This window comes from Sebastes fasciatus, chromosome 12, assembly GCF_043250625.1.
Source record: "Sebastes fasciatus isolate fSebFas1 chromosome 12, fSebFas1.pri, whole genome shotgun sequence".
Taxonomy (NCBI): Eukaryota; Metazoa; Chordata; class Actinopteri; order Perciformes; family Sebastidae; genus Sebastes; species Sebastes fasciatus.
The window spans coordinates 33,009,033-33,033,877 of NC_133806.1; the positions used below are offsets into that span (position 1 = coordinate 33,009,033).

General features: G+C 42.9%; 1 protein-coding gene and 1 non-coding gene across 5 annotated transcripts; both read right to left on the reverse strand.

Annotated features, from left to right (window-relative positions):
* Position 1: 1 nt before the first annotated feature.
* Positions 2 to 24,512, reverse strand: atad2 (ATPase family AAA domain containing 2). Of its 4 annotated transcripts, none has more exons than XM_074654771.1 (30): positions 24,136 to 24,502; positions 22,704 to 22,855; positions 22,166 to 22,221; positions 21,837 to 22,020; positions 21,539 to 21,626; positions 21,293 to 21,374; positions 20,810 to 20,992; positions 19,647 to 19,758; positions 19,335 to 19,349; positions 18,641 to 18,742; positions 18,062 to 18,170; positions 17,598 to 17,713; positions 16,330 to 16,504; positions 15,950 to 16,038; positions 14,999 to 15,158; positions 14,751 to 14,841; positions 14,227 to 14,404; positions 13,960 to 14,096; positions 13,659 to 13,785; positions 13,135 to 13,321; positions 11,844 to 12,029; positions 11,581 to 11,716; positions 10,787 to 10,983; positions 10,501 to 10,660; positions 10,239 to 10,361; positions 8,228 to 8,401; positions 7,401 to 8,141; positions 6,365 to 6,498; positions 1,048 to 1,176; positions 2 to 197 (listed from the first exon to the last, which is right to left on the reverse strand). In XM_074654771.1, the coding sequence occupies exons 1-30, from the start codon at positions 24,331 to 24,333 to the stop codon at positions 147 to 149; spliced, it is 4,572 nt and encodes a 1,523-aa protein (XP_074510872.1). In that variant the 5' UTR covers positions 24,334 to 24,502; the 3' UTR covers positions 2 to 146. The 4 variants fall into 4 exon arrangements, with proteins under 4 accessions (XP_074510872.1, XP_074510871.1, XP_074510874.1 ...); XM_074654770.1 differs by having other exon boundaries at positions 13,120 to 13,321; XM_074654773.1 differs by lacking the exon at positions 19,335 to 19,349 and having other exon boundaries at positions 24,136 to 24,512.
* LOC141779907 (small nucleolar RNA SNORA5) lies at positions 12,834 to 12,968 on the reverse strand. The gene has a single exon (XR_012596469.1). It is a non-coding gene; the product is annotated as a small nucleolar RNA SNORA5 (small nucleolar RNA).
* Positions 24,513 to 24,845: the final 333 nt, after the last annotated feature.

A 24,845-nucleotide genomic window follows, 5' to 3' on the forward strand; every position in this document is an offset into this window, starting at 1 on the left:
ATTTAGAGGAAACACATTTAATTAAATATTAACAAAAAGGGTAATACAAAGATTTAGCTAATGCACAGAGGTGCCTGTAGAGTTCTATGAAAATAGAAAATGTATATTTACATAGCTGAGGATGAGCATGCTTTAAAAAAAAAAAATCATATTCCTGTAGAAAAGTCACAGAAGTCTTCAATCTCTTGTTCCAACTCCTAATCAAATGAGAAGCACAGGAAAGGACAATATGTTAGAAACATTAAAGTTATTTAGGAAAAAGTCTACTGTATGTTAATTATATTAATTTAATTAATATTAGGGCTGTCAATCAATTAAAATATTTAATCATGATTAATTGAATGATTGTCCATAGTTAATCGCCATTAATCACAATTTAATCGCAAATTTGTATCTGTTCAAAATGTACCTTAAAGGGAGATTTGTCAAGTTTTTAATACTTTTATCAACATGGGAGTGGACAAATATGCTGCTTTATGCAAATGTATGTATATATCTATTATTGTAAATCAATTAACAACACAAAACAATGACAGATATTGTCCAGAAACCCTCACAGGTACTGCATTTAGCATAAAACAATATGCTCAAATCATAACATGGCAAACTCAAGGGGGTCAAGGGATCCTTTTGAAAGTGGCCATGACAGTTTTTCCTCGACAAAATTTAGCGTAAGTTTGGAGCGTTAGCCTCCTCGACAAGCTAGAATAACATGGTTGGTACCGATGGATTCATTAGTTTTTTTTAGTTTCCTATGAAACCAGTATCTTCACTCTAGCTTTAAAACTGATCCCGCTACAACCTAAAAACCACAAGTTGTATTAAAGAAATTAATGGTGTTACAACGAATTTGCGTTAGCACGTTATCATCGCGTTAACTTTGACACATTCTGTTAAGGCATTATCTTTCACTCCTCTTAGATACCATTGCAATAATAAAACATGAGAAGACTGGAATATCAAAAGCCTCCTTTACTGGTTATTCTTCTTTGACAATTCAGAACATCTCCAGTAAAAAAAGGCTCATCAGTACCGTCCAGTACCAACCTGTATTAGTGAAGTTTTGTTGTAGTCTCGTCTGTGTCTATAGATGCTCTGGCAGAGCAGAGCATAGAGTTTCTCCAGCTTGTAGACCTCGTATCCTTCAGTCTTGGTCACTACTCTCTCCAACAGCACCTGAAGAAATGAGGAAGAAAGGCAAGAGAATGAGGAATGACATGCAGATTCAGAATCAGAATCAGAATCAGAAAGGTGTTTATTGCCAGGTGTAAGGGATATACACGAGGAATTTTCTTTGGCTTTGTTGGTGCGAGACAAATAGTATAATAACAAGAATTAAATAAAACGTTAGAATAAAATAAGAATAAAAATGTACAATTTACAAATAAGCTATAAAAACAAACATGATATAAACAGATAGTGCAAATATTGCCAGTGTGCAAACAAAACAATCAGGTAACAGAGGGAGAGAGAGGGAGAGAGAGGGATACTGTAGGGGGTGGTATTGAGAGTGTATGAGAGAGGGGGAGAGTCAGTGTCGGGGTATGGGGGTGGGGGGGGCAGTAGTGTGTGTGTGTGAGGGGGAGACAGTCACAGGGGGGCGGGATGGGCTGTTGCAGAGCCCCACTGCCATGGGGAAAAAACTGTTTTTGTGGCGTGAGGTTTTGGTCCTGATGGACCTTAACCTCCTGCCAGATGGTAAAGTCTGAAATAGATGGTGTCCAGGATGGGAGGGGTCGGCCACAATCTTCCCTGCCCTGCAGCCGATCGCCCTCTCTGCAGCACGGATGACCCGCTGCAGCCTGGCCTTGTCCTTGGCGGTGGCTGCGGCGAACCAGACGGTGATGGAGGAGGTGAGGATGGACTCGATGATGGCCGAGTAAAAGTGCACCATCATGGTCTGTGGCAGGTTGAATTTCTTCAACTGCCTCAGGAAGTACATCCTCTGCTGGGCCTTACTGGTGAGGGAGCTGATGTTTAGCTCCCACTTGAGGTCCTGGGCGATGGTTGTGGCCAGGAAACGGAACGACTCCACCGTGTTAACTAGGGAGCCGCGTAGGATGAGGGGGGGGAGCGGGGCTGAGTTCCTCCTGAAGTCCACTGCCATCTCCACTGTCTTCAGAGCGTTCAGCTCCATGTGGTTCTGGCTGCACCAGGATGCCAGATGGTCAACCTTCCATCTGTAGGCAGACTCATCACCCTCGGAGATGAGGCCGATGAGGGTGGTGTCGTCTGCAAACTTAAGGAGCCTGACAGATTGGTGTCTGGAGGTGCAGCCGTTGGTGTACAGGGAGAAGAGCAGTGGGGAGAGAACGCAGCCTTGGGGGGCACCGGTGTTGATAGTCTGGGTGTCGGAGACTTGCTTCCCCAGCCTTACGTGCTGACTCCTGTCTGTTAGAAAGTCAGTGATCCACCTGCAGGTGGAGTCTGGCACGCTCAGCAGGGAAAGCTTGTCCTGTAGCAGAGCTGGGCTGATGGTGTTGAATGCGGGGCTGAAGTCCACAAACAGGATCCTGGCATAGGAGCCAGGGGAGTCCAGGTGCTGGAGAATGTAATGTTGGGCTAAATTTACTGCGTCGTCTACAGACCTGTTGGCTCTGTAGGCGAACTGCAGTGGGTCCAGCAGGGGGTTGGTGATAGTCTTTAGGTGGTGGAGCACAAGGTGTTCAAAGGTCTTCATTATAACGGAGGTCAGGGCGACGGGTCTGTAGTCCTGAAGACCTGTGATCCTTGGCTTCTTGGGGACCGGGATGATGGTGGACGCTTTGAAGCAGGCCGGCACCCTGCAGATTTCCAGGGAGGTGTTGAAAATCCCTGTAAACACTGGAGACAACTGGTCTGCACAGTGTTTCAGGGTTGCAGGTGAGACAGCGTCTGGGCCGGCTGCCTTGCGGGGGTTTTGTCCTTTGAAGAGCCTGTTGACTTCCCCCTCTTTGATGGACAGAGGTGTGAAGGGGGGGAGGGGTGTGCACAGGCTCGGTGCTTGTGGAGAAAGCTGGGGGGGGCTGGTGTTAACTGCTGGTGGCTGATGGCTGGGGGGAGAGGAGATGTAGTCAGGACTGGCACTTTGTCTGTCGAATCTGCAGTAGAACTCATTCAGCTCATTTGCCAGTCGGAGGTCATTCGTGGAGTGGGACGGTTTGGGCTTATAGTTTGTGATCTGCCTCAGCCCTTTCCAGACTGAGGCTGAGTCGTTGGCTGAGAACTGCTCCTGTAGTTTCTCAGAATACTGCCGTTTGGCCTCCCTCACCGCCTTGCCAAACGCATATTTAGCCTCTTTAAAGCCCTCCCTGTCACCACTCCTAAATGCCTCTTCCTTAACCAAACAAAGCTGTTTGAGTTTGGCTGTGAACCAGGGCTTCTCGTTGTTATAGTGAACCCTGGTCGCGTCGGTATACAGCTGTCCTCACAGAAGCTGATATACGACGTCACAGCCTCTGCATACTCGTCCAGACTGTCAGTGGCGGTCCTAAACATCTCCCAGTCCGTGCAGTCCAGGCACTCACGCAGATCCTCCACCGCCTCGCTGCTCCACTTCTTGGTCGTCCTCACAACCGGTCTAGCCAGTTTGACCCTCTGCCTGTAAGAGGGGATGAGGTGGACCAAGACGTGGTCGGAGTTTCCCAGCGCAGCGCGGGGAACGGCGTGATATGCGTCTCTGATGTTGCAGTAGCACTTGTCCAGCGTGTTCTCCTCTCTGGTCGGACATTTAATAAACTGTTTATATTTTGGGAGCTCCTGTGATAAGTTCCCCTTGTTAAAGTCCCCAAGAACGATAACAAGAGAGTCCGGGTTTTTTCTCTCCACCTCCCGTATCTGGTCGGCAAGCAGCCGCTGTGCGAGCTCCACGTGAGCCTGAGGCGGGATGTAAACACCGACCAGAATGAAGGAGGAGAATTCACGGGGGGAATAAAATGGTTTGCAATTGATAAAAAAGGATTCCAGATCCGGAGAACATGTCCGCAGAAGCACTGTCACGTCCTTGCACCAGCCGTCGTTAACATAGAAACATATTCCCCCTCCTTTTGACTTGTGTGATAGCTCCGGGTCGCGGTCGGCTCGGAACAGCTGGAAGCCGGGAAGCTGCAGCGCAGAGTCCGGTATAGTTCCACACAACCACGACTCAGTAAAACACAAGACTGAAGAGAGGGAAAAGTCTCTGTTGTTTCTCACCATCAGCAGCAACTCGTCCACTTTGTTGCACAGTGAGCGCACGTTGGAGAGGAATATCGCAGGCAGCGGAGTTTTCAGTCCTCTCTGTCTGAAGCGATTCAGCGCTCCAGAGCGCTTTCCCCTCCTGCGCTTAATCGCTCGGCCGAGGGCCACAGCTCCAAGTAAAATGTGCATTAAATCCGCTGAAGGAGCCAGAAATGTGGGAAAAAGATCTGCTGGGGTGGATTCCCTGAGGTTCAGGATGTCTTCTCTAGAGAAAACAATCCGTGAACTTTCACAAAAAACAAAAGAAATACAAAAAAACAAGAAAAACAGAGCGCACCAATTCGCCGAGGCAGCCGTAGTTAGCGCCATCTTGGATTGGATTACATTTATAGTTGTCAAACGTACCCTTCTATGGAGAAAATGTCCAATGAGGAAAGACAGGGCTGACCACAAGGCTTCGACCGTTGCCATGGTAGTCAACCTCCAAGTCAGCATCCGAATACTTCAGGTTTTTTTTTTTAATATAAACTGGAAAAACAAAGTTCGGAAACTTGTGTTTGTTGGATTATTTCTCTGTTGTTACAATGCTAATGGTCATTGTATTTTACATCATTGAAAGCCTGTTTATTTACCTTCGCAATGATGTCCAACTTGTAAGGATCATGCATTTGTGGGATGAGCAGCACAGCTGATTATGTGGGTAGCGCCCAAGAAAAATTTGCCAAAATGCTCCATCAATGGTAAACAGTGTATTCTCCTGTTGGTATTGACTCTTGTTTTGAGTTGTTTTGTGGATTGGATGATTGAACTCTCTATCAGTAACAAGGAACAAACAAGACATATTGGCTATTTTACACTTTATTCATTTAATACACCGTCAGGAGCCTCAGTAGCGGTGGAAGATCCATACGCAGCCACAACAGCCTGGCACCTCCTCCTCATGCTGGTCACCAACCTGGTCACATGTTGCTGTGGGATGGCGTTCCATTCCTCAACCAGGATTCGTTGCAGGTCAGCCAGCGTGGTTGTGTTGGTCACTAACACATACAGCACGCCCAAGCTGATCCTACAAGTGTTGAGTTGGGTTGAGGTGTGGACTCTTGGCAGGCCGGTCCATTCTCTCTACTCCCACATTGTGGAGGTAGTCTGTGATAACCCTGGCTCTGCGTTGTCATCTTGGAGGATGAAGTTAGGTCCCAGATTGTGGAGATATGGGATCGCCACTGGCTGCAGAATCTCATCCTGATATCTCCCTGCATTGAGATGGCCTTCAATGATGACAAGCCTTGTTTTGCAAGTGAGGGAGATGCCACCCCCACACCATGACACTGCCCCCACCAAAAGCTGTTACTCCATCGGTGCAACAATCAGCATAGCGTTCTCCGCGTCGTCTCCATACTTTGACCTGCTGTCCAACTTTTGCAGACAGAACCTGGACTCATCACTGAACATGACATTCCCCCACATGTTCAGGTTCCATTGTCTGTGTTGTTGACACCAGCGCAAACGGGCCTGATGGTGAAGGGCAGTCATTGCAGGCTTCCTGGTAGCCTTATGAGAATACACTGTTTACCATTGGCAGAGCATTTTGCTACCCACATAATCAGCTGTGCTGCTCATCCCACAAATGCATGATCCTTACAAGTAGGACATCATTGCGAAGGTAAATAAACAGGCTTTCCGAAGATGTAAAATACAATGACCATTAGCATTGGAACAACAGAGAAATAATCCACCAAACACAAGTTTCCGAACTTTGTTTTTCCAGTATATATGTAATAATAATGTATAAATCCCAAAATAGCCCATGAAATAAGGAATAATCCCACATTATTCATTATTTATATTCAACATTATTAGTTATTCTCAGACGGATATCGCTGTTTGTTGTGTGTAGAAGTGCTTGTGTGCACAGTAGTGCGGCACTGTCCCGAGCACTGAAACGGGGGAGATGAAGACAGACAGAAGAACATGTCAGCCTGCTGCGCCGCACCGCGAAGCTTTGAACATTTCTCACCGAAGCTTCAAAGCCCAAAAAAATGTCATTCGGGACAGTCTTTCTAAGGAAAGCTGATGCAAAGTAGCCTCGTCTTGTCATCGGTTCATTAGGGCTTCTATGAATAAGGTCAAGATGCACAAAACCTGTCTGACCAGTACCTATAAAAAGACTAAAGAATAAGCCAGACAGCCACAGTATCCCACACACCTTTAATTGGTCTCTGTCCACCACCAGAGGAGGAGTTTCCTCGTTCAGGATCTGCAGAGCTTTGTCCACATCGACCATCTGCTGCTGCAGCACAGCATTCTTTAGAGCCCGAGTTATGCGCCTCACGCTCCGCTCTGAGACACAAAAACATGTACGCAAATTGTTTAGACCACTATAATAGATGACAGTCTGCTGACACATTCACGCTCAAACACTGGGATTGCACCTTGCTATCCATAGAAACACTACACCAGGGGTGCCCAATACGTCGATCGCGATCTACCGGTCGATCGCAAAGGTAGTGTGGGTAGATCGCATGGCATTAAAAAAAAATAAAAAAAATAAAATTTTTTTTTTTAAATAGACGTCAGCCAACAAATTGCAACACTGTTTCACCTGAACTCATCTGGAGTGGAGGATGAGATTTTGACACTACAAGCTGACATTCAGCTTAAGTCCAGGGCTCATGGACAGTTCTGGAACTTACTCACAGAGGAAAAGTACCTCAACATGAGGAAATGTGCTACCTCCATGACTGCATTATTCGGCTCCACTTATTTATGCGAGTCAGCCTTTTCCCACATGAAGATTATTAAGTCCAAATACCATTCCACCTTGACTGATGATCATTTGGAAGTGTGCTTGAGGCTGGCTATCAGCAGCTACTGTCCGGACTATGCATCCCTGGCTGATTCCATTCAGTGCAAGTCATCAGAGTAAGGTAATGACAAAAAATGTACAGAGTTATATTGTACAATATGGGTTCATGCAGTTATGCAAGGTACACCAACATATATTGTACATATAAAGAATACTCAATATATTTATAAATAAATATATGTTTTGCATTTTTATAGTAGGTAGATCATTTTGACTTGGTCATTTTATAAGTAGCTCGCATGCTGAAAAAGTGTGTGCACCCCTGCACTACACTGACTTTCTTTAGCTAGGAATGTAGTGGATTGGAGGTCTGTATAATATTTTTCTCTAAGTTAAAGAGCCAAGTTTTAAGTGTAAGACAGTGTTCATATCAAACCTGTGCCTGTGTCCTCCTCTCCTCTGCCAGCTGCAGAGGCGTCTGTCGTTGAGGTATCTGTTGCTTCCACCTCCATTGGTTCAGCAGTCTTCTCTGCCTCCTCTACAGTAACTACCTCGTTGTTCCTGTCGTCTGCCTGTATTACAGTTTGACATTTGTCAGTCTCAGTTTCTGTCAGCTTTTGGCTATCAGTTTCACCACTCTCCTCTGTGTTGGATTGCCCCTGGGTAGCTCTGTCTGTCTCAGTGTGGCTGTCCTTATTAGTGTTCAATGAAATGGTTACACTGTTCTCATTTCCTGCCTTTGCCAACACTTGGTTTTCCTCCGACTGTCCTGGTTGATCTGTGACAACTTCATCCGCCGTTTCTTTTTCGTTCCGTGTCCGGTCGTCATTTTCTGCTTTCCCTGTCTCACACAGTTTAACGTCATCGTCAGCAGCTTCACTCCCCTCCTCTCGTCCCTCCTGACTGTCCTGCTCCTTCACAGTGGGCTCCAAACTACCTTCCTGGGCTGGTGCACGCCCTGACTCTACATCAGCCATCATCTGATCCTCCTCTCCTCCAGTCCCCTCATCACACTCGGTTCCTTCTCCCCCCTTCTCAACCTCCTCCTCATCGTCCCCATCTTCCTCATCAGACCCCAAGTGTGCATCATCTCTGGATATGTGAGAGGAGCTGGAAGACTTCTTCTTTGAATATAAGCCAGCAGACCAGCGACTCTTCCGCCTTTTCTTCTTCTGGGCTGGAGGAAAAAAAGGAAAAGTTTTTTTTGTGACAGTTCTTTTAAGCAAATCATTTCATTTTTGTTATCTATAGTAGTTTTTTTACCTGTGTTTTTAGGTGTTGTAACAGCAGAGGCACTTGTATTGGGAGTGACTGCAGCTGTGGGTCCAGACGGCTCTCTTTGTGGGGTCATGCCAGGGATCTTGACCTCAGCAGGAGATTGGGACTGTTTGGGAAGGACGTGGTAGAAGGAGGGAGCATACCGGATGGTGGAGCACTCTGAGGTAGTCAAAAAAGAAAGCAATGTTTTTTTTTTGTCATTCTACATTTTTGTGAAACACTATTCATTCTGAAACTGAAGGCCTGGTTTAAGTGGGTGTAACTGTTCAGAGTTATACTTGAAGCATGTTTTATGAAAAGGTTTTCAAAATTAGTCACTAGACCTGCCGCAGTAGTCGGTGTTACCGGTGTTACACGGTGTTCGGGCATACACCGATTACATTACTTGCCCATTGCCCCCACCATCGTTTCGCTTTATTTATACAAATTAGGGCTGTCAATCAATTAAAATATTTAATCACGATTAATTGCACGATTGTGCGTAGTTAATCGCGACTAATGACACATTTTGTATCTGTTCAAAATGTACCTTAAAGGGAGATTTGTCAAGTATTTAATACTCTTATCAACATGGGAGTGAACAAATATGCTGCTTTATGCAAATGTATGTATATATTTATTATTGTAAATCAATCGACAACACAAAACAATGACAGATATTGTCCAGAAACCCTCACAGGTACTGCATTTAGCTTAAATGCGCTGAATATGCTGAAATCATAACATTTCAAACTGCAGCCCAACAGGCAACAACAGCTGTCAGTGTGTCAGTGTGGTGACTTGACTATGACTTGCCCCAAACTGCATGTGATTATCATAAAGTGGGCATGTCTGTAAAGGGGAGACTCGTGGGTACCCATAGAACCCATTTACATTCACTGATCTGGAGGTCAGAGGTCAAGGGACCCCTTTGGAAATGGTCATGGCAGTTTTTCCTCGCCAAAATGTAGCTTAAGTTTGGAGCATTATTTAACCTCCTTCACTGCAGTATGACATGGTTGGTGCCAATTAGGGATTTTCATAATTAACCGTTTAACCGTCATTAAGCATTTTAGCCGATTAATGCTATCGGTTAAAACAGTTAAAAGAAATGTTTATAATTAATTAAAAAGCTGAGTGGCTCGTCACTTTAAGGAGAAAAGCTGATCAACCTTAAGAGCCCACCTTAAGAGGCGGAGCCGGAGTTGCAGGATACAGGAAGTTGGCTGTCTATGGCTGGCTCGGGGCTCGCTTTAGCGGAGCGGAGGAGTTGTAGTTTCGTAGCATTTATTCAGCAACAAATAAACTACACACACTGCTACACCTACGTTCACAGCTAGAACGTCACCAACAACCTCACACTCACCACCAACACACACACACACACACACACGGACACTCGTTAAAGTTACGTCGTGCTGACAGACGGTATGTGTGTGGCGGCGGCGGCGAGCAAGAAGCCTCCGGCAATGCTAGAGCTGCTAACGTAGCACAAATACACACACTGTTTATCGGGCAATCGCTATCGTTAATCCGGGCAGACAGAGTGTCGTTACGCCGGGCAGACACACAGCGGACGCGAGGCACAAATCTTGTCGGTTAACGGTTAATAATCGGTTAACGAGGGTTGGTTATCGGTTAAGAAGACTTTTCAAAATGAGCATCCCTAGTGCCAATGGATTTCTAGTTTCATATGATACCATTATCTTCACTCTAGCTTTAAAACTGAGCCCACTATGACCTAAAAATGTGTTGAAGAAATTAGTGGCGTTAAAACCAATTTGCGTTAACGCGTTATCACGTTAACTTTGACAGCCCTAACACAAATAAAACTCATTTTGCGTATCAGCGGATATCGGACGCTACAAACTGAAAGTGAAAGTGTCTGCTCCGTCTAAACACGGAGTCAGATTCCTCACACACGGGACGAGAGAGAGTTGACAGACAAGACGATGACGGAGGATTTGGTGTCAATGTTAATCATGTGTATGTATACACAAATACACACAGCATTCACCTCTTGTACTGCGCGATGCTTTGGTCTCCTCACAAATCTTCTCAAAATCTTCATCCAGTTCATCTCGGATGATAGCATGGACGGTGTCTTTCAATGCGCATGCTCTGTGGCGGATCTGACGGTCTGGAGGAAACACACAAATGGGCACGAATGCAGCTTTTATGTTCAACCAGTACACTAATTGGTTATTGTAAGTATTAATACTGTTTATGTTCTCTGTGAGGATTGTGAGCATGTTTTTTGCTGATCACTGTGTGTGTACCTGAAGGGTCCCTGTCTGGGTTGTATTCGAGGGCATTCTGCCAGATGAGATCCACCTCTTGGAGGAACTCTTTGACCGTCGCATACTGATGGAGGTCGATCTTAGAGAGAACTGTTGACAGGTCCATCGGTTTCTTGATCACCTCAGCGTAATCTGGCACCTAAAACACATTATAAAGAGGCTGCTGTGAGTACAACGGGAGGGAAAGGGACTAAACTGAAACCTGGATAGTAAGGCTTTATTAGGGAATATGAAATGAGACAATAGAATATATTGGAACAGCTACCTCTTCTAAATCCACAGGCTTTGTAAAAGCCTTGAAGCGTTTATCTAGGGACAGGCGGTTGGTGACGTCACGCAGGAAGAGGCGGAGCTCCCTGAGGGTGTCTTCCTCCTGCTCCTCCAGTCGTTGCTGCTCCTCTTTTGTCAGAAGACGTGGGGCAGGAGGAGGGGCGACAGGAAGCACCTCCAATGCATTGAGCACTGAAGAAAGTGGAATGATGATAAATGCATACAAAGTGAGAAGTGAATATAGCTAACACAGTACTACTTGGAAGTACATTAAAATAATATAGACTTTCAGTGTGCAGACAGCCTTCCTTTCTTCTCTGTATTTACGGTCCAACATCCTCCTTCTGAAGCGTCTTGTATCCTGCTCTATTTGGACTGGATGTGAATACCAGCATCTTCTTTTTCTCCCTACAAAAATCCCTTACATATTTTATCTTGTGTTGCCCATCTTCACAGTTTTCCCTCTCCATCCATGGTAAGTTTAGTGAATATTTCAAATTAGCCACACCGATTGTTGTACAGTAGCTAATAGGTGTAACGGGTGTATCGCATATCAATGAAATGTCACCCCTACACAGCTGTGCTACCAAACCAACCTGCTGCTATGTAACAGACATTAAAGTAAAAAGTAAATATATTTAAACAAGCTAATAGAATTCCCAATATACTTTTTTTTCCCATTCGAACATGTAGACAATGAACAATGCTATGCTAGCCCTGAGTTACTAAAGCCCATTTTAACTACAAACTTGCTCAGATCTGTATTTTATAACCTCATCCATTTCTCACCAGCTTTCTTTTTTGAGGCAGGAGCCTTGGCAGCCTGATTGAGGATTAGATCCTCAAAGAAGTTTCTTCTTTCTCTGCTGGTGGGGACCTGGACAAGGAAAACCTCTCCATACTCCATCCGAAACAACTCCTGCACCTGAGACAAGAAAAACACTTGTAGATGAGTATTGTTTCTTATCTGTCAGAGAAAATCCTTTTAAGAAAATGTAGATGCATTGACATCACCACTCTAAGTCAACAGGGCATCACTCCTCTTTCCATACCTCCATACTGAGTTGGTCATATTGCAGGTTGCACGTAGCCAGAAGCAGAATAGGAGCGAAGGCAGGGATGGAGCTGAGCAGGCTGAGGAAGGTGGCTCTCAAGGCCGGACCCACTGTTTCCCACCACTGTCCAATGTGAGGGATGTACAGGATACTGGGAGAGGTCCGCTTTGCTTCAACAAAGATCTGCAGAACACATGACATGGAAACATTAATATATGGTCTGGATATTTACAAAAACTGGATGGAAATCGACAGATGAGCGTACAGAACAGTGGCACTTTCACAGAACATAAGATGGGCATCAATATGGCGCGATGATGAAGGCTAAATGCTAAATGCACAAATCAAAAGGTATGATGAGGACATTAGAGAGGAGATTGTAAAGTGACGTTAAACTAATACTGAAACAATCAGTCCATTGGTTCGAATAACCATTCTGACAATTAATAATAGTTTGAGTCATTTTAAAGCTACTACGAGGAACTTTCATTTTGTGTTGATTTTGGTGGTCCCTTTGGCCAAAACCAGTAGTGGTTCAGATCACCAGAGTCCCTTTAAAAACTTCTCATTTTATTGCAGCAAGGTCCGACAGTATGCCGTACACAGTCCTGATTCTGGTTCTCCCATGCCTCCCTTCCCTCCAGCAGGCCCAGCAATACGGCCTGGGCCTCCAGCAGCACAGTGTCGGTGTTGGCTCCCAGCGAGGACCGGCGGAGCAGCAAGGCGAAGCTAAGCTCCTGGCCGGACGCCAGTGTTAAATTGAGAATATTTCATAACCAGTTAAAAGATCCTCATAGTAACTTTAAGTAAAAAACAAACAAGGCAACAGCCTCTCTGGAAATGAGGATTTGTTTCACGTCTTCGTAAATTTCATACTTTTGGGGTTTTTGAATGCAGGTCGTAATAAATAACCAACTTCCAGACATCACTTTTGGTAACACGATGGCTCATTCACCCCTGCCATCAACGTGGCTCTTCCATACGAGTAAATGTCTGTAGTACATATTTATCCCCACTGCCCATGATGTAAGGAGGTGGGGCCCATGAACTACAGTCACTGTGGCAGCCATTTTGGCCAGTGAAGTCCACTGAAAGGAACACACTGAATTTGACAAGGCTGCAAGACTAGCTACTACATCTAGTCTACCTCAGTTCCTATGGATCTTGGGCCTGTTTAAATGTAAAGAACCCAACCTGAAGACATCTCATTAATTGTTAAATGTTACTAAATATGTACATACATAATCATTTCCCAGTGTATTATTTTGCATACTGGTATCTTGTTTACCTGAGCACAAGTCTCTTCCGGTGCAGTTGCGCTGGCTCCAAACAGCACAGCCATGTCCAGTGTGTACACGGTGAATTTCTCCAGAGCGTGGAGGACAGCAGGAGCCAGGTGGGAGCTCTGACCTGAGCCCGGTCTGCCCTCCAACAGCAGCCTGGGACGGTAGGAGGTCGGTTGGCTCAGCACACTTCTACACATGGAGAGATGACAGAGACACTGAGATGGGTAAAGTGGTAGGAAAGAGCTCATTAACTTGCCTAAAAAAGACCTTCAAAAAGATTTGGGTCACCAGGACACCAGACAGCTCAGAGCACGTCTAAAGTAAAGCAAAGATAAAGGGAATATAAGTAACTAGAACTACAGAGACCCACGACAGCACCGTGTAAATGACTAAGATACATTAGCAGTGTTTTCCCATATATAGAACTAAAGATTTTGATTTATGAAATGATGTGAAACAATATTTATTAACACAGACAGTCATAATCTGAAAGAATGAGGAGACAAATGATTAATGGCACACCAACCTGTTGAGGCTGAGGAGTCCCTCAGCAGATGTTCTGAGTTGGGAGTGAGAGGTCGGTCCATTGGAGCAGACTTCTGAGTCCTCATCCTCACTGAACAGGTCATCTTCAGACACACCACAGGAAGCACCTGGAAATAAACACACGTACAAACACACAGTTTAGCGGTTACTTTGGATGCCCAAAAAGAGGTTTGGGAAATGAACAATAACTCTATAATTACTTATGGACAATGGGGAAATTAATTTGACCATGAACAGAACAGACGAGGGACAGAATAAATTAATGCGAAGCAAGACTGCACCTAGTTCTCTCTTCCTCTTTAAGCCCTGCTCAGCATGCGGGAACAGTCTGCTGACAGTGTGGAGGATGTTCTGCAGGGTGGCGCTCAGCAGAGGACGAATGGCAGGTATCAGGGCCTTGGCTGGTGACACTACTGCCCTAAGAGTCACAATCAGCATCATATGAACTTAAGAACCACATGCAAGAACCAGGCACTGGGAATGTAAGAATAATGTTTACACAGACCGCACTATACAAATGTTTTACTATACGGTTAGTTTAGTTATACCTCTGGGCAGCAGGTACCATCTTGGACATGGCAGACATAAAGTCTTTGTTTGTGATAGCGATGGAGTTGACATCAAGCACAAGTTTCTGCGAAGAGGAGTAGATTTGTGGATAGCGACGCCGCAGTGCACACAGGGCAGCCTCTGAACACACTGCCTTGATATCTGCTCCGCAATAACCTGGCAAGCAAAAAGAGACAGATTGTAGACAATAAGTATACAGTATGTAGTTGTAGGTGTGTCAAAAATGTGTGCAAGTGTTTCCTGTGCAAACTATCTGAATGGAGATGAATAGTTTTAGTTCTGAGACACAGGTTTTGTCCTGGGCTCATATCAGTATCATTTACAGTAGATTGTTGCACTAAAAGAATAAAACTGTATTTCTCTGATGTTTATACCAAGTGATACAGTATTGGTGACAATTTTAATCTAATGCATTTGTTGTTTGTATTAGTGATGTTTAGCAAGATGTGTATTTTACAACCTGTTGGACCACTATTTTTGCAGCATCATAATGCAAACATACCAACACATTTATCTGCCAGTTCTTCCAGAAAAGTGTCGGAGGGTGGGGGAGTCCACTGTCTGGTGTGGATCTTCAGAATGTCCTTTCTCGCCTGCCATAAAAAATAAGATCCAATAAGGTCCAATATTTGCAAGCTGAGAGGCTTCTACCATTTTAGCCCAAAATCAATTCACAAGTCAATTTTTTCAATTATTATTTTTTTTTTCAACATCTCCGCCAAGAATTAAAGGGCATCTACATTTTCTCACCTCTCTGTCTGGCAGGCCGAAGAGGAACTCTCTGTCGAAGCGCCCCGGTCTTCTCAGAGCTGGGTCGATGGAGTCCAGTCTGTTTGTAGCTCCTATCACAACCACCTCTCCTCTAGCATCTAATCCATCCATAAGAGCCAACAGGGTCGACACAATGGAACTACAGGGACAAAAAAAGACTAAGATTACCTTTTCTAACTGGTCAACACTATCTCCCGGTAACAAATAGGATGTAACGGCAGTGCACTGACTGAGTCAAATTAATTATGTTGGATTCTAGTGACTACTACTTGCAACAGCAACACTGTCCTTTTCAAGGGCTGTATCATAGTATCCTTGAAAAAGATAGTGAACCCCCTCACTTTCATTGCAAGCTGCTGTAGCTCCTTTCTTTTCCTGAGACATACAATATCTCCATACTACTGTTATAAAAGTCCAATGATTAAAAACAATTTCCATTTTTAAAGAAGCTATATTTTCTCAATTTTCCCACCAGTCACCTCAACAGTCAAGCCACAAATGATTTGTGTGTGTGTGATGTGTTGCGACAGACATTTAAGGGCTGTATACCTTCTTTATTTTCAATTCTGAGTGAGATCTGTTTGTGTAGCTGCAGCTGCATCCAAGTTGTTTCAAATTCCAGGTGGTGCACAATATTAAGCACGACTTGTAAACGCTGCATCCAGTCATGCTGGTGGCAATTTTGGTGTATTCACTTAGCTGTGAATTTTCTCACATGAAGCATGAGCTTGGCTTATGATGGCCAACGCTAAATACTGATTAAGATGAATTTATTTATTTTATTAATTTATTTTTGAGAAATTTGGCAGCCACATCTGGCAACCCACCACACGATCAGACACTAATTTTCCATTGTTCCACTCTGTACATTTTACACTCACTAATCTCAGTATACTCAACACATACCGTAAGAACAGGGGTGCTGCTCACCTGTGGATCTGGTCCTGACGGCTGGACCTGACTGGAGCCAAACCATCAATCTCGTCGAAGAAGATGATGGACGGACGCATCTGGAATGCCTAGAAACAATTCAATAAGAATTCATTCAGTTGCAGATTCCATTATCTTTAGAACTGATACTTGATCATGTGTAGGAATGTACTTAGTTTATCATAATCTACAAGTCAATGTGCCAAAATATACTGACTTAGCTTTTACAATAAATGTTTTCTGATATTCTTTGTTTATGGTTTGTCTTTTGCTGACAATAGAAATTAATCACACTTACAACAAAGGAAAAAGAACTAAACTGACAATCTCCATCCATCCTAAAAAAGGTATATTGTACGTTGACGAGGAGTTTGGTTTACCTGATCAAAAAGCAGTCGTAGCTGTCTCTCAGATTCTCCCACCCACTTGCTGAGGCAGTCAGCTCCTTTCCTCATAAAGAAAGACACCTTTCTTTCGCCCTGACTGCACTCATTGGCCAGCGCTCTGGCTACGAGGGTTTTCCCTGTGCCTGGAGGACCGTAAAATAGACAGCCCCTAAAGACAAGAGGAAATATGACAAAGACCAATAATGGGGATTTTTATAAGGGTTTAACTGTCATTACAATGCAGTGGTAGAGAAGAGACTGGACAAGCTAAGAGGAGAGGGACAAGGAGTTAAAAGAAAGAAACCACCTAAGACAGAAAGGATTAAATCATTTTGACTAAAATGTCTTAGTGTGACCCAGAAGTGATGACAAAGCTCTCTCAAATGATATGACAGAAAACTTTTTTCCAACTTGGATGTTGGGTATATAACTTCTTTGACAGCAATTAAGGACAGCATAAAGGCCTTTACACACCGGGGGCGTGACGACTAAACGACACGAAAATACTAAATCCTCGCCAGTGAATATTATATGTTTAGGGCTTTTTCTGTGAAAGGTAAGAACGGAAGGAGTGGATCTGGTCCGCGCTGCCTTTGTCAAGGTTGAAAGGAGTAATAAAGTTTGCCATCTTGTTTCGGACTATGGAGCCTCCCTGTTGTTTCATAAATTTAGGAGCAAATCAACCGGTTCTGCACAACGTGATTGGTTGATGCCTTTTATTGAGAACCAATATATTGTAAATTGATCATTTATCATCTGGTATGATTATACCTGGTTTTAGTATTTAAAACTATTGTCTTTTATTACTTTTATTATTTTAAAGAACTACTGTTTCACACTCAACGTGTGAATTTAAGCACGTTCATGCATAGGTGTATATATGATCCATGTTTATGCGTGTATGTACATTGTGACTTTGGTATGTTGTGTGATGCAGTGGCCTGGAGCCCAAGTCAAATTTCCCTGTGGGACAATAAAGTATATCTTATCTTATCTTATCTTTATTCGCAGTGCAAAAGCTCAGAAAATCAACTTTGTTCCGGAAAAAAAAGAAAGAATAATATTTGCCACATAATTCGCATTCTGTATGAAAGTATTCATGACAAAATAGATTAACGCCCCCGGTGTGCAAAGGCCTGTAGTCTGTTATTTTTGGGTGTTTCTTAAAAGAACAAAGTAAATAGATATTGAGTCACATGAATGTAAAATGAATGCTAAACCATATCATTACGTTATCTTCTCAACAAACACACATTGTTTACCTGGGAGGTTGTATCTTGAACCGCTCAAAGACTTCTGGGTAGAGGAGAGGGAACACCACCATCTCCTTCAGCGCTGAGATGTGTCTGCTCAGACCTCCGATGCTGTCAAACCGCACCTGGATGACAAATTAGTGTTATGTTTCGATTGTGTGCTCTTCATAATACTACTGACCTACAAACTGTCCAATCATCCATTCATCAGTCTTGTATTAGCAGGAATACAAGGCTTTGTTTGCATTCTCAGTAATTATTATTCAAAAATTGGAGTATGCTACTTTACTTTTATTCAAATGTAATAATACATTTAACGGATGTGAAATATGGTCCATCTCCTTGCTTTGTTATTTTTGAAGAAGCACCCTGACAAGCTTTTGTGTTATATTCAGGTCAATACAGTAATATTTACATGTCCCTGTCTATCAGACTACTTTGGGCATCTCTCTCTGTGTTTGCATCCAGCTTACCGTCTTGTCTATTTGCATGGGGTCCACATCAGCGAGGCTGGCTCCAATCTTCATCCTGTCCTTGTGTATCCCCAGCAGGTCGTCTTTCACCAGGTTCATAGGCAGACATCTGCAGGAAAAACATGGAAAACATAAAAAAATAAATAATGATTTGAATAATTTTATGGCAGTTATTCTTTGCTAAAATATTATGGATTTTCTTTACAATAATAAGAATATACTGTATTAAACACATTAAGTCATTGGTCCTACTCTATCCATATAAATTATTATAGGAAATTATCATTAAATAACAGGGACGATGGGTAATGAAACATGTCAAATGTCATCAATAAGGGACCCAAGAGGTCACAAGAGCAATCAAGCATGATTTATTTCTCAAGAGTTATTTATTCACCAAACTTTACATGAATAGATAAATTAATAAAATAGTCTTGGTAAAACCTATTGTTATTATTGTACAATATTTAGTCTTTAATCCCTCTGTCACCCAGCGCTGTGTACCAGCCATGTGCTGCAGAAGACTGCTGTTGTCTACCTGTACCTGTGCTGTCTGACAGCTGCTGCTGCTGCTCTCACCTGTTGACTGACCTGCTCCTGTTCTTACTTCTCCGTCTCTGGAATTTCTCATCGTCTGACGATGAGGAAGTGGAGTCACTACTGTGGATGGCATGTCTCCGTCTGCGAAGGCAAAAGAAGCAACAACATTATCTCCCATCCGATCTGTATCATTATGACCATCAGCTTATCGACAACAAAGAATCACAATCCCATTTAGGTAATGGTTGTTGCTTCTTTTTCTTATAAGATTCTTTTCTGTTGCCCTCAGCAACAAAACAGTTTTAAACGCTAGTGAGTGAAGACATTTAGGGCAGTATCTGATTATGCATCATGTGCAACAACAAAGGGGTGACTTATCCAACCACTTCAAATGACACCATCACCATGCATGACACCTGACTAACACACAGCCCGAACAACACACAGGGAGGGCTTGACTCTTACAGAATGTTCCTTAAAGGCTCAATATGATAAATCAAAAACAATTGAAATACACAAAATACTGACTAACAGAAACTCGGCTTTCAAACAATGAGTCTTTCTTTGTTGCAAAGTTAAACAGTGCTAAAACAATGATTACGTTCCAGTGAAGTTTGGTTCACCGTCTCTTCAACTATACGGTCACCCAAATGTGTAAAAACCTACCAACAACCACAGTGCAGACTACAGACTAACAATATACACCAATATGGACAAGTAGTGAGGGTCTTACCTCTCAGAACTACTCCTGAGGGTGGGGATGAAGAGAATCAGAAAAAAAGAAGGAAAAAGAGGAGTTTTGGGATTGATTTTACATGCGATAATAATATTAATGGCTATTAGACAGCACGATAACCCACACGGGAGTGATCCTGTTCTGGACACTGTATTAGTCAGACCACTTTTTCTGACTGCTACAGTAAGTTCTAACAGTATTTCATAAGATATTGATCAAAACATAAAGTGTTGTTGAGAGAACAGATCCCTCAATAGCAGATGTTATTTCTTGGTTGATGATGGCTGGTGTCTGAGCCGTCATACTAACCTGCTGGTTCTTCTCCTGTTGTAGGGGCTCCTGGGGGCCGTGGAGCTGAACCTAAACCTGCGTCTGGTGGGAGACGAGTGGTCCTCAAAGTACATGCTGCGCTTCCTGGGCTCTAAGAAAACAATAACAAACTTTATCAAATTTGATAAAATGTTAACAGGGGCTTGAGAAGTACAGTATTTAACAGGATAAGCTTATAACATGAATCTTTCAAAAGCTTTCGCAAATCATTCAACGAGGTAATGAATAAGACTTGACCTTGAGGGGACAAAGAAAGACTAAGAAGTATTGAATGTCATTAATCTTTTTTCTCCTGTGGTAAATCTGCTTTAAGAATTCAAAAGAATCATCCGGTTTCTGCGTGGGTGTATTTTATAGAGTAGTGCTACCTGCCAAATAGTGGTATGTTAAGATCTTCAATAAAGTAATTGAAGCAGATTTGAATGCTATCAGTTGTATTGGTAGAAACCAGGGCTGTCAATCGATTGGGAGTGGACAAAGATGCTGCTTTATGCAAATGTATGTATATATTTATTAATGGAAACCAATTAACAACACAAAAAAATGACAGATATTGTCCAGAAACCCTCACAGGTACTGCATTTAGCATAAAACAATATGCTCAAATCATAAAATGCAAACTGCAGCCCAACAGGCAACAACAGCTGTCAGTGTGTCAGTGTGCTGACTTGACTATGACTTTCCCAGAACTGCATGCGATTATCATAAAGTGGGCATGTCTGTAAAGGGGAGACTCGTGGGTACCCATAGAACCCATTTACATTCACTGATCTGGAGGTCAGAGGTCAAGGGACCCCTTTGAGAATGGCCATGACAGTTTTTCCTCGCCAAATATAGCATAAGTTTGGAGCGTTATTTAACATCCTTCATGACAAGCCAGTATGACATAGTACCAATGGATTCATTAGGTTTTATAGTTTATATGATGTATGTATCTTCACTTTAGCATTAAAAATGATGAACGTTATGAATGAACGCTACAACCGAAAAATCGCAAGTTGCGTTAATGCGTTGAAGAAATTAGTGGTGTTCAAATTAATTTGCGTTAACGTGTTATTATCGCGTTAAGTTTGGCAGCCTTAGTTTTAAGCCTTTCACATCTGCCATTTAAACAATATGATCAAGTTGAACAAAAGCAGTACCATCCTGTGGGGCCTGGTAGCGAACCACAGTCTTTCGTTGTCTGAAGTCATAACGCTTCTGATTTTCTTCTTCCTCATCCTCGCCATCCTCATCGTCATCCTCCTCATCATCATCTTCCTCCTCCTCCTCCTCATCTTCTCCATCTTCCCCCTTTTCTTTGTTGTGATCATCCTCATCCCCTCCTGTGAATTAGAGAAACAAAAGGGTTCCCTGTTTAGGTTTCTGTAACACATAAAAAGCACGTGTGTCGTTTCGGGAAGAATTATTATTTCTCGAAACAAAAGTTAAAAATTGTTTGTTTTTGATGAAGTTACATAGAGATAACCGACAGAACTTAAGATGAAGACAACACTCTTGTGTATACAGGTGTCCTGTCTGTAGTATGCCTTGTAGTTACTCGAGGCCCTCAGGTGTATAAAACTTTTTTCGACCCAGACCTACAGTATGAACCTGAAGTGGTTATTAAACCTAATCCATCTCACCTTTGTTCTCCTCCTCGGTGTCTTTACTCTCCACATCTGTCCTCAGAGACCTTGTCATTCTGCCCCTGGTATACATGCCGAGCTGCTCAGAGGAAACGGGTAAAATGCTGATTAATTCACTGTTTAGAAGCTTGTTACACATTATCAAACAGCAAAATCACCTGCTGTCAACATAAACACTAGGATTACACAATGCAACGTAGAGCTTGAGATGAAAACGTGTAAGTCTCCTGTGTGGGTAATTACTTCTTCTTCATTGTCTCTATCTCTGCTCCTCAGTCTGCGTCTCATCTTCTTCATGTCGTCCATCTTCTGGAGAACAGCTTCAGCAGTGCTGAGGGGCAATCAGAGGAAAAACTTATCAGATTTTATCAAAGTTTATCTCTAATCTAATTACTCATTAGTTTAAAATCCACACCCACAGCCCACTGTGTATGTCAATCCATTTGTTAGATACAACTCGAGGTGATAGATCAGCTTTATTTTTAACTGAAGCAGTGATATAGGAGCCAAAAGAAGCTGGAGTGAATGTTGCTAAACTCACTTGGTGATGAGGCGGTCGTAGAGCACTGACTGGTTACGGGAATCCAGTTTGTATCTGGTGATTCGGGAACTACGTCGCACTGAACGATCCTCCTCTTCCTCCTCTTCCTCCTCCCCTTCTGGGCTCTGTATATCAAAGCGACTCCTCTTGGGAGTGGATGACCCCTCCACCTCATCTGGAACATCTGGGGCAACAAAAACAGTTTTTGCCAGCTTACTAGTAGTATAGACCCTCCTAAAAACTAAATGCGACTAAACATGCTTTATGTGCAACATTATCTAAAATCTTCAGTGCTCTTAGTATAGAAATGACACTGCAATGAACTGTACCTGCTTGCTGCTTGCCACTGGATGTTTTCCCCTCTCTCTGCAGCCTGGAAGATTTCCTGAAGAGAAGAAGGACGCATAAAATCAAAAATGAATTCCCATGTATAGACTCATTATTTGAGTGTTAGAAATGTTCATAGTTATGCGCACAAATTTTGCAAAAATGTAATGCCCCCAATGTAAGATTTACATCAAATTTGATATGGCAAGCAAGCCTATAATTGGAGAATTTCTGCTGAGATAAAAGCTTTTTCCAACAATGCCTTAAAATGTAGCTCACATGGCTAGCGGCCAATGTACAAAATGAACAATAGACCAGACAATACATAATATTCAGGTTCCAAAGAATCTTTCGACACATGTTTTGTCACACTAAATCCCCAAAAAACCTGAGACTTGCTCACAAAAGTGTATTTTAAACGAAGTTTGCATGGAAAAATGTCACCACTTTAGACTGCCAGGACAACAGCACTTGTCGTACACCTTAGAGAGTAGCTGGTTAAATAGTATCAATAATATCAAAGTAATGGGCCTGTATTACCTGAGGCATCCTCCAGAGTTGCCTTCATTCACAGGAGAGCTGGTCTTTGGATCCATGTCAGAAAAAGAGACCTCTTGTTTAACTCTCTGTCCTCGGGTTCTCAGAGAGTGAGAGAGTCCACTTCCCTCATCCTGCTTCCCATCAGCATGTCCCTGGCACAGACACATAATGAGTTCAGAGTTTACAGTATATATAGAAGGAATGATGATTTTCTGCTCGCTTGAAATAGTAATTCAAATTAATCATGGGCTGGGATGAAGAATATTTATTGATTTACTTCTAGGACTGTGCAAAACTGAAATGTACAAATCAGTCACCACAATGACAATAAAAATACTTTGCCATGTATACCGACTTGAAGTGAGCTGTGTGAAGCATCACTATTCACACGTGACATTATCAGTAACCTCATCAATTTGTTCCAGATTTTGCATATTGTATTTTAAAATTTGTAAATGTTCATACAACATACGAACATGAACTTTCCTTAATAGAATATATGTGGATTATTCATTAAAAATGAATATGCTTATCTATTAAAGATAAATAAATGTATATACTGTAACTGCTGGAAGGCAGTGTCTGTCCCATGACTCTGAAGCTAAAGATTTGCTTCTCATAGCAGAAAGTGACAATATCTTAGTGTTCTTCAGTCACTAAAGTACTGTGTGTCCTATGGGTGCTGCTGCTGCTGACCTCCATCTCTGCAGGCACTTTGTGTGTCTCAGTGTTAGAAATTAAGTCCTAAAAGTGAGCTGAAGCAAGTTTACCATCAGAATATACTTTAGCAACTAAGTTTATGATCAACATAATTTGATATCCATGTCAAGCATGCATGTATAGACTCTAAAGCATATGGTCTAACCTGAAGGCACAGAAAGCGTCTTTTACAAAATAATGCCTCTGTGAAAATTTAGGTTACAGTCTATTAAGCACATTTAATTTCTGTTATCAAGTAAAAGATAAGTCTGAGACACAGTTTAATTAGTGATTGAGTTAATTAAAGAATGAATGAACAGATCCCCTATCTCCTCCCTCCACAAAAAAAACATACCAAAACACACCCCACCACCTCTAGACACACTTATAACACCTCTAGACACACTTATAACACCTCTAGGGCATTACATTCGCTTCTTGATAACCTGGTCTTGTAACCTAGCGTTATATTATTGTTAGATGACACATTAAACTGACTAAAACATTAGAATTAAAGTGGTCTAATAACGGTGTCATGTTGACTGTAACGTAATAGTGTATAGTGTAGTGCTCATTCAGATCATTGACAGTAGCTGACCAGGTGGCTAGTTAGCTTAGCACGCTAGAAGAACTAGCCCAGTAAAGTTGTGCTCCTCGATCAGTGACACACCAACTAACAGCTGATGTAGTTCTCTGTAGTTCTCTAACCAGCTGCCCGGCTCTAGATGCTCACATTCACCAGGTTGTGTTCAGAGCTGCTGAAGCTGTCATCCAGGGCCTGGGAGGCCTGGGAGGACCGGGCGGACTTTCTCTGCGACGCGGGAAGCAGCGACAGAAACTCGGAGCTTGTTTCTAACTCCATCGAGCTCCTCTGAGGAGCCGCTACCGGTTCAGCTCCGGTACCGCCGCTGCTGCTGCGTAGTATCACCATCTTGGCTCCAAACCGACCTTATAGTAGCACGAACGACGGAGAACTAGCCGCTATTCTGCCTTTCAGATGTCTACCGTTCACGGTGCCGCCAACATAGCATAGATAACGGTCAAGATCCGCCAGCTGACGAACACGAGCTCCTCACCGAACCCTTGATTTCTGGCGCCATAAACGTCATCAGAGGTTATGAGGTAAGTGGTTAAGAGCTACCGCCGGGAAAAGTAGATCTCCTGGCAAAATTGTGAATGAAGTTAAGTTATAAAAACAGTATTATATTTCAGTCATTTTACCACATGTACGATGCAGCCCATTTTAATGATGACTGTTATTATATCAGCCAGGGTATCATTTGCTTAAACATAAACATACGCGGAGGGATACGTATACATTTTGAAAGGGTGTTCCGGTTGATGTCAGAGCGCGCTCTGCTCCAAACTGCACACACTGGCGCGCGCTCATTATGTACAAACAACCATGTAGTGAGAGCACGTTTTAGTACATCTAACAATAAA